Source organism: Epinephelus fuscoguttatus, linkage group LG23 (assembly GCF_011397635.1).
Source record: "Epinephelus fuscoguttatus linkage group LG23, E.fuscoguttatus.final_Chr_v1".
Lineage (NCBI taxonomy): Eukaryota > Metazoa > Chordata > Actinopteri > Perciformes > Serranidae > Epinephelus > Epinephelus fuscoguttatus.
The window spans coordinates 4,096,088-4,106,207 of NC_064774.1; the positions used below are offsets into that span (position 1 = coordinate 4,096,088).

A 10,120-nucleotide genomic window follows, 5' to 3' on the forward strand; every position below is an offset into this window, starting at 1 on the left:
GTCCAGCAGAGGGCGGTGTTGACTCTGGTTCATACGTTACACAGGTGGGACAGTGAATGCATCATGTGTCTCTAATCGCACACTTCTCAGTGAGCACCAAGCGAGATTTCAACGTTGAAGTCTTGTTAAACTGGGTGACGTCTTCCTGCCTCTGTGTTGACTCCTTTATCAGAGCCCCACTAGATGTTCACACACAGCTTCAGTCTTCCCATAATAAATAATAATGAGACTTTTGGATCGAGTCTTTCAGGAGGTCGATCACAACAGCTCAACCGACTGACGGAAACAGTTTCAAATGATGAGTCAAAGCATCTTTTTGTGTCGACTCGTTTAATGAGAACATTAAAAACAGCTCAGTGGTCCTGACAGGAAGCAAGTTCAACAACCACATTCACTGACAGATCAGGATGTAAACAGGTGTTGCAGTGAAACCAAAGAATGAATTTCACCTCCAGAAACAACATCAGGGAGGCAGAGCAGTGATGGAGAGGAGGAGCGGTGTGGAGCTGAAGTGTCTTCACCTCAGCTGGTGCCATCGTTGATGAATCAGCGTCTTTGCTTTGACTAGAATCGACTTTGCTTTCGTCTTACCAAGCAATTATCAAATAAGAAAATACTTAAGATTATACTGTAATAAACTATATACTTATGATTAATGGATAGTAAAAAGAAAAAATATTTAATTGCAGCGTTGATTAAATAGTGATTGACTTTAAACATTTAATTACATGAATAAAATCAAATATTGAGTGCAACAAAAACTTGATAAACTTCAAGTTGGTACTTTGGGGAATAAATACTTTACAAAATGATAATAATAGTGCCATAATTATTATTACTGTTTTTTCAGAAAGTGAAAATCTATGTGGATCAGGAATCATTACACCACACTGGCGCTCATTTATCATTCTAACGCACAAACCATCACAGATCTGAACACGGAAATCATCTAATGATGTGATTAATGAAATGTTCTTGTCACAATCGTCACTTAAACATCCCGTCCAAATATATTCAGGGTTTAGTGGCCTCGCCCGAGAGATTATGACATGAAGAGACATAATACAGCAAAGAAAAGAAACTTCTCTGAGCTAGAAATTGCAACACTGACGTCCCAGGTCCAATTTAACCAACTGCTTCTATTTGTCAGCCTGAAAAGTGTCATTAAAGGAAGTCGTAACAAGGCAGCATGGAAAGAAAACACTGCTGCAGTCAACAGTGTTACAGTGGAATATTTAATTTACACATCTATGATATGAACCAACATATAGTCTTCATATTAATAATATTGTCCTTTTTTCACATAATATTGATATTGTTATAATATTCATGCAAAAGCTCATAACTGACCCAGACCAAAGAGCCCGGGGTCACGTGTATCAGGTCTGCTTCCATTTCAGGTGTAACAGGTGGCAGGTGACGCACCACTTGTGTCTCTGTGCCGGACACAGGTAAAACCTTTAATCATCCAGGGTCCTGGTTTTAACATATTTACACTGCTGCAGGGTTCATTTGGTTCTTTGTGATGATACTTGAACAATACATGCTTTAAACACGCTTTGGTTTGTCAGTGTTTTAAGATTTAAAAAAAAAGAGTTACAGATAAATCAGGGCAGGGCACCAGTGGTGTTCAGCCTTCAGTCAGCCTGGAGCCAGTCCTACAGAGCCAGCCCCACAGAGCCAGTCCTACAGAGCCAGCCCCACAGAGCCATTTCGACAGAGCCAGTCTTTCAGAGTCAGTCCTAAAGAGCCAGCCCCACAGACATAACCCAACAGAGCCAGCCCCACAGAGATGGCCCCAAAGACATAGCCCAACAGAGCCAGTATTACACAACCAGTCTTACAGACCTAGCCCAACAGAGCCAGTCCTACAGAGCCAGCCCCTCAGAGATGGCCCCAAAGACATAGCCCTACAGAGCCAGTATTACAGAACCAGTCTTACAAACCTAGCCCAACAGAGCCAGTCCTACAGAGCCAGTCCTAAAGAGCCAGCCCCTCAGAGATGGCCCCAAAGACATAGCCCAACAGAGCCAGTATTACACAACCGGTCTTACAGACCTAGCCCAACAGAGCCAGTCCTAAAGAGCCAGTCCTGCAGAGCCAGCCCTGCAGAGCCAGCCCTACAGAGCCAGCCCCACAGAGCTACTACAAGCTGCGATGGAGGGCGTGCTGTATTGTAGGGCTTTACAAAATAAAAATATTTTATCATCGTGGCTACATAGTTTGTGGCGAAGGCAGGACTTTAGGGAGAGGGGGGCACATGTGGATGTCTTGGTGTGCTTTCAGGTGACTACTCTGAGAAAAAGTCTTCCCACATTGGTCACACCAATACGGTTTGTCACCAGTGTGGACACGTCGGTGGGTTTCTAGGCTTCCAGGAGTGGTGAAACCTTTTTCACATTGGTCACAGTTGTATGGTTTCTCTCCCGTGTGAGTGCGCTGGTGAGCTCTGAGTCTACTACTCTGAGGAAAACTTTTTCCACATTGGTCACACCAGTATGGTTTCTCTCCACTGTGAATACGTTGATGAATTTTAAGCTCACCCAAGGTAGCAAACGGTTTCTTACATATGTCACACCCGTAAGGTTTCTCTCCAGTGTGAACACGTTGGTGAATTACTAGTTTATCTTGAGTGACAAAAGCTTTCTCACACTGGTCACAGCTATAAGGTCTCACTCCGTTGTGAATACGTTGATGTATTTTCAGGTAGCTTGATGTAGTGAAAGCACTCTCACACTGGTCACAGCTGTATGGTTTCTCTCCACTATGAATACGTCGGTGGACTTGTAAGGCACTCCTCCGGGCGAAAGCGTTCCCACAGAGGTCACACCTATACGGTTTCTCTCCAGTGTGAATACGTCGATGGGATTTTAAGTGCCCTAACTGTGTGAATGTCAGCCCACATAGATCACATCTGTACGGTTTGATTCCCGTGTGAACATGTTGGTGGACTTCCAGTTTCCCTCGTGTGGTAAAGGCTTTCTCGCACAGGTCACAACGGAAAGGTTTCTCTCCAGTGTGAATGTGCTGGTGAGCCTTTAAAGTGCTTAACTGCGTGAAAGCATTCCCACACTGGTCGCAGGTGTAGGGTTTCTCTCCTGTGTGAATGCGTTGATGGGTGTTTAACTGATGGGACTGAGTGAACGTTTTCCCACAGTGGACACAGCTGTGTAGTTTCTCTCCGGTGTGAACTCTCTGATGGATCCGTAGATATCCAGATGATGTGAAGGATTTGTCACAGTGCTGACAGTGGTGACATTTGAGATTGGTCCTTCCTCTCCGTTTCTATGGTAACAGACAGACATAAAGAGAAGGAGTAAGATTACATCATAGTGGTCTATCAGACAAAGCAGTTGGTTGGTTTGCAATTATTTATCGGGCAGTGTACAATATGCACAAGCAGAGGGCATGTTGTCTGCCCTCTTACAGTTGCCAGTGGAGTGCCTCAAGGTTCAGTATTAGGGCCTCTGTTGTTCTCTGTTTAGTTAAATGGCCTCTGCCATAATGTATGTGTTGCATGTGTTCATCTGTACGCTGACTACACATTTATTTATTGCGCTGCTGCTACTCAGACTCAGGCCCCCACCCAGCTTCAGCTAGCTTTCAATGCTGTTCAGCAGTTCCTTTTTTATCTGAAGCTTGTCCTGAATGCTGACAAAACAAAGTGCATGTTATTCAGAAAAATCTGAGGCTGAGCTTTCAAATCTCCTGACTATTGTTCCACTTCAGAACAAGAGCAGAGAGTGCATTTGATCTGATAAATACCTGGGTATTGTGTTAGACGACTGTCTTTGTTTAAGCCACACATTGAACTACTCGTGAAAAAGGCTGAAACTGTTTTTTTTTTTTATTTTAGAAATATGATATGCTTCTCTTTCATTGCCAAAAAAAACCTCTCTGTACCATGGTGCACTGAGATTTATTACCAACAGTAAGCCACTAACTCATCACTGTATCCTGTACGCTCAGGCTGGCTGCAGGATTTTTTTTTGTACACGATCATCTATATGCCAATGTCACAGTGTATCTAAGCTGGTCCTTGTAATCATGTGTAGTTGTCCTTATTTGCATTTGCAAAAAAGAGCGTTCATTTTTTGCGTACATTCCTAGTATACATTAATATAATTTTGGGCCTTTCTTTGTAATGTGTTCTATATTGTTTATTTTAGAGCTGTATGTTTTTATTCTGTATTTTTGTGTCACTCTTGAAAAAGAGATTTTTACTCTCAAGAGATTTTCCTGGTTACATAAAGGTTAAATAAAAACTAAAAAGTGAGATGTCATGGAGGAGCAAGTTATCTAAAACCATAAATAACATTTAAAGCATGTCTGTGGAACATAAACCACAGAAGCAGAGGACGGCCTTGCTCTCAGTTATCCATTTTAATGCAGTTATCTCAAGATGAAAAGTTGATTATCTTCTTATCTCAGTATGACGAGCTTTGTTATCTTGTAATAATGAAATAATCAGCCTGTTATTGCCAGAAAATAAGAGGTTGTTTTACGTCATTATTACGGTAAAACGAGCTTTTGAAATCAGCTACAAAACTCCTCTGAGAGGCGCCGCTATAGTCAATATTTAAAGGAGCTATATGTAAGAAATCTAAAGCCAATCGTCGTAAAATCATCCTAATATGTCACAGAGACTAAGGAATAATGTTCATATAACATACTGATCAACAATATCAACAACAATAGTACAGCCAGAATATTCGCATTTTAAAAAAAATTTATAGGTTGGTGGCCCCTTGCTAAGGGCCATCCAGTCCTTGTACCGAAGGAGCATGAGTCTGGTTCGCGTGGCTGGCAGTAAGTCGGACCTGTTCCCGGTGAGGGTTGGACTCCGCCAGGGCTGCCCTTTGTCACCGGTTCTGTTTATAACTTTCATGGACAGAATTTCTAGGCACAGCTGAGTGGTGGAGGGTGTCAGCTTCGGTGATGGGAGGATCTCGTCCCCGCTTTTTGCGGATGACGTGGTCCTCCTAGCTCCATCGAACAGTGACCTCCAGCTCTCGCTGGGGTGGTTCGCAGTCGAGTGTGAAGCGGCTGGGATGAGAATCAGGTGGAGGAGTTTAAGTATCTCGGGATCTTGTTCACGAGTGAGGGTAGGATGGAGCGGGAGATTGACAGGCGGATTGGGGCGGCGTCAGCAGTGATGAAGGCGCTTAACCGGTCCGTTGTGGTGAAGAGGGAGCTTAGCCAGAAAGCGAAGCTCTCGATTTACCGGTCGATCTACGTTCAAATCCTCACCTATGGTCACGAGCTCTGGGTAGTGACCAAAGGAACGAGATCGCGAGTACAAGCGGCCAAAATGAGTTTCCTCCGCAGGGTGGCTGGGCTCAGCCTTAGGGATAGGGTGAGGAGCTCGGACATCAGGGAGGGACTCGGAGTAGAGCCACTGCTCCTCCACATCGAGAGGAGCCAGTTGAGGTGGTTCGGGCATCTGGTAAGGATGCCTTCTGGACGCCTCCCTTGGGAGGTGTTTCGGGCATGTCCAACCGGGAGGAGACCTCGGGGCCGCCCCAGGACACGCTGGAGGGATTACATCGCCCGGCTGGCCTGGGAACGCCTCGGGGTTCCCTCGGAAGAGCTGACGTGGGTGGGGAGAGGACTGTCTGGGCTTCTTTGCTGAGGCTGCTGCCCCCGCGACCCGGAACCTGATAAGCGGAGGATGACGAGGACGAGTACATTTATATATCTTACGATGACACTTAATAACCTGTTGATGGGTGGTGTTAACATCTGACGTAATTTAACACTGGGTGCTACCACTTCACCAGTTTCTGGGGGGAAACGTGACAATCACTGCAGGAGAGGAAACAACCCCCCCCCCCCCCCAAACTAACTTGTACGGACTGAGATTAATAAATATTGGTTGAACTGGGTTTAAGAAATAATACTGAATTGTGACATTATTAACATTTGTGTGTTTTGTATGTTACCTGTTAATTATTGAGAACAAATGCAGCTTTAATACAACATCATACTAGTCAGCTGATTCAGTGAATAATGTGGTGTGGTCTCCTAAAAGCCCACTAGATGGCAGAATTAGAGCACAAACTGGTGAACATCTCTGATTATGGGCCATACTTTTAGTGCAGTAGAGGGTGCTTTACAGAGCAATAAAATATAATAAACGATCCAGATTTAAAATAAAAGAGTAAAAATATATAAATGGTCAAATGATTTTAAATGGAGTTTAAAACCAAGTTTGCAGTCATTACAGGGTGGAGCAGGCTGTGTGAAGAAGGAATATTTTTAGCTTTGACTTAAAGTGTTCGGAGTCGCTGCTGTCTAACATCATCTAGGAGGTTATTCCAGGTTTGTGCTGCTTCAACATGTTTTGTTCTGACTCTTGGGACGGTCAGGAGGCCGGCCTCAGACGTTAATGTAATGGTGGTGTCAGTTATATTTTACATTGTGACTATTATGCAAAAAAAAAAAAATCTAACTGAACAAACAGACAGTTAAAATCACCACTTTTCTGGAAGAAATTTGTATGTCGGCTGAGTGACAACCGACCACAGACCACAGGATGTTGGTCCATCCACTGCTCCAAAAATGACCAGCTCTAGTTTGGTCAAGATATGAAATGAAATTTTTTTATTTAGAGATCTTACTCTTCAACACAAAGGTCTATCTCTGCAGGGATCCTCTCTGTAATGTTGTCATTAGGGGTGGGCGATATGGCCTTAAAATAACATCACCATATTTCAGGGTGTTTTTGTAATACAAATATTCTTGATGATATGACAAACATGTAAAAAAAAAAAAAAAAAAAAAAAGAATTCATTATTTCCTTAAAGGGAAATTTTGGTTTATTTCAGCCTGTCTCCTATCATCCTAAATTTGTTTCAAGTGACTAGTGACATAGAAATAATAGTTAGCATGTTAGCCGTTAGCCTAGATACAGCTGGGGCAGTAGCGTCAGACCTGTTAAAACGTAAGTGAACGGGCAACCTTCAAGTGCAAAGTTAGTCCACTAAACAAGCTTTTTTTCCACAAAGACCGCCTCATATCGTTAGGATAAATGTCAGAGAACATATAGAAAACCACATGTAAACGTGTTGTCTTACCTTACCGGTGTGCTGCCATGTTTGTTTACCATTTAGCTCTGCTTTCCAAAGCGCAGCCGAAATATAACTACGAGCTCTAGATAAAGCCCAGCTGGATACTACTCCAGGTGGAGGTGTCTCGTCCTCGGTCACATCCAGACCTTGAAAATAAGGCTGCAACTGGTCCCATTCCTTGCAACAGAGGCATTCCTCTTCTGTGGGCACTGGGGCACAGCATTCACAGGTACACCACCAATCTCCAGAGCTACGCAGCCTTGCAGCAGCCATTCCTCCTCTCTCGTCCTCTACCTGTTGCACCTCTCTCTCTCTCCTCCGTTCTTCAATTTCACGAAGCTCTTCGTCAGTATATTCTGGCTCAAATAAATAAGGGCGGCCATCAAACTCTGCAAAACCAAATTCCTCCTCCACAAAGTCGAAGTCTGGCAAAAAGTCAGCCATTATTCTATAAATCTTTCATAAAATAAATGAATGAACTTTTCAGGCTACTGTCCGGTTCTGCCTTCCAGCTGTTGCTGCTTGTTCTCGTGACATTTCAGGCACGGTATGAGATCGCTGCTTGTTCTCGCAATATTTCAGCCACGCTTTGGAAAGCAGAGCTAAATGGTAAACAAACATGGCAGCACACCGGTAAGGTAAGACAACACGTTTACATGTGGTTTTCTATATGTTCTCTGACATTTATCCTAACGATATGAGGCGGTCTTTGTGGAAAAAAAGCTTGTTTAGTGGACTAACTTTGCACTTGAAGGTTGCCCGTTCACTTACGTTTTAACAGGTCTGACGCTACTATGCGCCCCAGCTGTATCTAGGCTAACGGCTAACATGCTAACTATTATTTCTATGTCACTAGTCACTTGAAACAAATTTAGGACGATAGGAGACAGGTTGAAATAAACCAAAATTTCCCTTTAAGAACATAGAATATCAAAAAAATCAGTGATGTCGTTTCACAGTTGGCTTCAAATCTTCAGTAAAACCTAAACTAAAATAATCTCTCATTTGTTTGTGAACAACAGTAACTCAGAGTGAGATTCAGATTCTGTTACAATATTGATAGTTCAACTAAATAAAATCTACCACTCATTACACATTTAAACAAAATGTCCCCTGGGATCTAAATAAATCATCTCTAACCATCAAGCTGTTATGATACACTCACATATATGGAGTTTATTCACGTAGGTTTCCATCACCAAAGGTTTGTGACAGAGTCAGAGAGGAGAGGGAGAGCAGAGGAGCCGCTGAATGAGTTCCCTCTGAGCGGACGCCACAGTTTATTCCACACTGCTGAAGCTGCTCCTCTTTTTGGAACCACCGCAGAACCCATCATCATTTCCCTTTCAGCCATGCTTGTTGTTGCCGTGGGTAACAGCATGACGTCAATATGTCAACAAGCCGAAATCACACTATTAAATTTTCATATCATGTTAGAAATGACACCGGTATTATGAACGATGTGACGTGGCACACCTCTAACTGAGCCTGTCAGTGACAAATCAAACACTTAAAGTGGACGTATGTTGACGATGCACAGTTGCCCCATGTGGTGTCACTGCAGCCTGTCTCACTCAATACGGGACCAGTGTCAAAAACTGTTACGGCCATTCATCACGTGGACACAAAGACATGAGACAACAGGGTCCAGGCTGAAAAACACAGACGTCCCCCTTTAAGTAGTTTAAATGTGTGCAGGACATGAAGGAGCGATGTGCTCTCTGTGACACAGACACAGTCACCTCCTTCATGGCTCCTGGTGTCTGTGACTGAGCCCCCTGAACTGAGCCTTTAACTACACACTGCTTCAGTCAGCAAACACCCAGATTACTGTAATTATGATTCAGCTAAACACAGAACACACAGCAGGTCTAAACACACACTGAGGGAGTGTTTGTGCGCCGTGGAGGAGAAGTTGAGAGCTGCTGTTCAGTTATTTACACTTCATTTATTAACTGAATAAGTTTGTTGTTTTTCTGATTTAATGAAGAAGATTTTGACTCAACAGAAAAACCTGCAGTGTCAACCTGCTCTGTGAAGACTCACCAGTGTCTCCATCCTGTGACAGACGGGTTTATATTTCTACTGATCCACCTCTGCAGCAGCAGGATGCTAATGCTAATGCTAACGCTACTTCCGCCATCGCGAGATGAGTCAGTCCAGGTCCGAGCTCCCATCAGCCGCAGCTCACCTCCGAGAACAAAGACGTTAAAACCCGTCAGCAGCAAACCTCTGGATGATTTGCTGCTGACGGGTTTCCTTTCTCCAGATGTGATGTGGAACCAGAGAATGAGCGGATGATCCACGGAGCCTCGAGACTCTTCCTCGTGTCTTTAGTGTGGCTGCTGTCAAGCCCTTTTTATCCATGACGTCATCAACACTCACCTCAACATCGCTGCTATCAGAGGACGAGCCTGCTGCTTGTCTTCTCCGGACCTTGTTGCTCCGGTGCTCCGGGTTCTGCTTGTCCTCCTCCATTCCGCTCCTCTACTGCTCCTCCTGCTCCCCCTGGTCTCTGAGAGCCAGCAGCGGTGTTCTCGCGATGTCACAGCGTCTCGCGGTCACTCGGGGTTACTGTTGCTAAGGCAGCGGTCAGGAGTGAACCTCAGGATGTGGTTTGTGTCTCATCAATGCTAATGATGCTAATGATGCTAATTTACGAACACGAGTTTCTAACAGTACATTTCTGACAGCTCATCACTTCCGGGGTGACGTCACTGACAGGCTCGTGACTGAATATTCAACTTTCTGTGATATAAACTACAGGACAAATTTAGGCTAAAACAAGTGTAAGTTTCAAGATAGAAAGGTCAGCTTAGGCTCAAACTGAAGCTCATAATCTTTGGAAGTGTCCCATGTTCATGTGAGGCAGTGATTTTATTTATTTATTTATTTATTAAAGGAAAGGGACACTGCATTAATCAAGACTTTAGCAAATGTAAAAATGCACCTGAATTAGCTGAAAGGCTAGTTTTCATCGGCCGTCCCTTCACCAGCTGTAACAAACAATAAAATACAGCATGTAAACATACTGCATTATAGAAAAAATT

The 10,120-nt window shown here is 43.7% G+C and overlaps 1 protein-coding gene across 2 annotated transcripts; it reads right to left on the reverse strand.

Moving 5' to 3' along the window:
- Positions 1–324: 324 nt before the first annotated feature.
- LOC125883764 (zinc finger protein 239-like) lies at positions 325–9,593 on the reverse strand. Of its 2 annotated transcripts, none has more exons than XM_049568303.1 (2): positions 9,456–9,593; positions 325–3,285 (listed from the first exon to the last, which is right to left on the reverse strand). In XM_049568303.1, the coding sequence occupies exons 1-2, from the start codon at positions 9,546–9,548 to the stop codon at positions 2,215–2,217; spliced, it is 1,164 nt and encodes a 387-aa protein (XP_049424260.1). In that variant the 5' UTR covers positions 9,549–9,593; the 3' UTR covers positions 325–2,214. The 2 variants fall into 2 exon arrangements, with proteins under 2 accessions (XP_049424260.1, XP_049424261.1); XM_049568304.1 differs by lacking the exon at positions 9,456–9,593 and adding an exon at positions 9,117–9,409.
- Between the last annotated feature and the right edge of the window lie 527 nt (positions 9,594–10,120).

What these genes read in the sequence shown, in the direction of transcription:
- LOC125883764 (XM_049568303.1), bottom strand. Translation starts at nt 9,548, where the DNA reads ATGGAGGAGGACAAGCAGAACCCGGAGCACCGGAGCAACAAGGTCCGG. An exon ending in CTGATAGCAGCGATGTTGAG is followed by an intron (nt 3,286 to 9,455) that starts GTGAGTGTTGAT and finishes CTGTTACCATAG; the next exon opens with AAACGGAGAGGAAGGACCAA.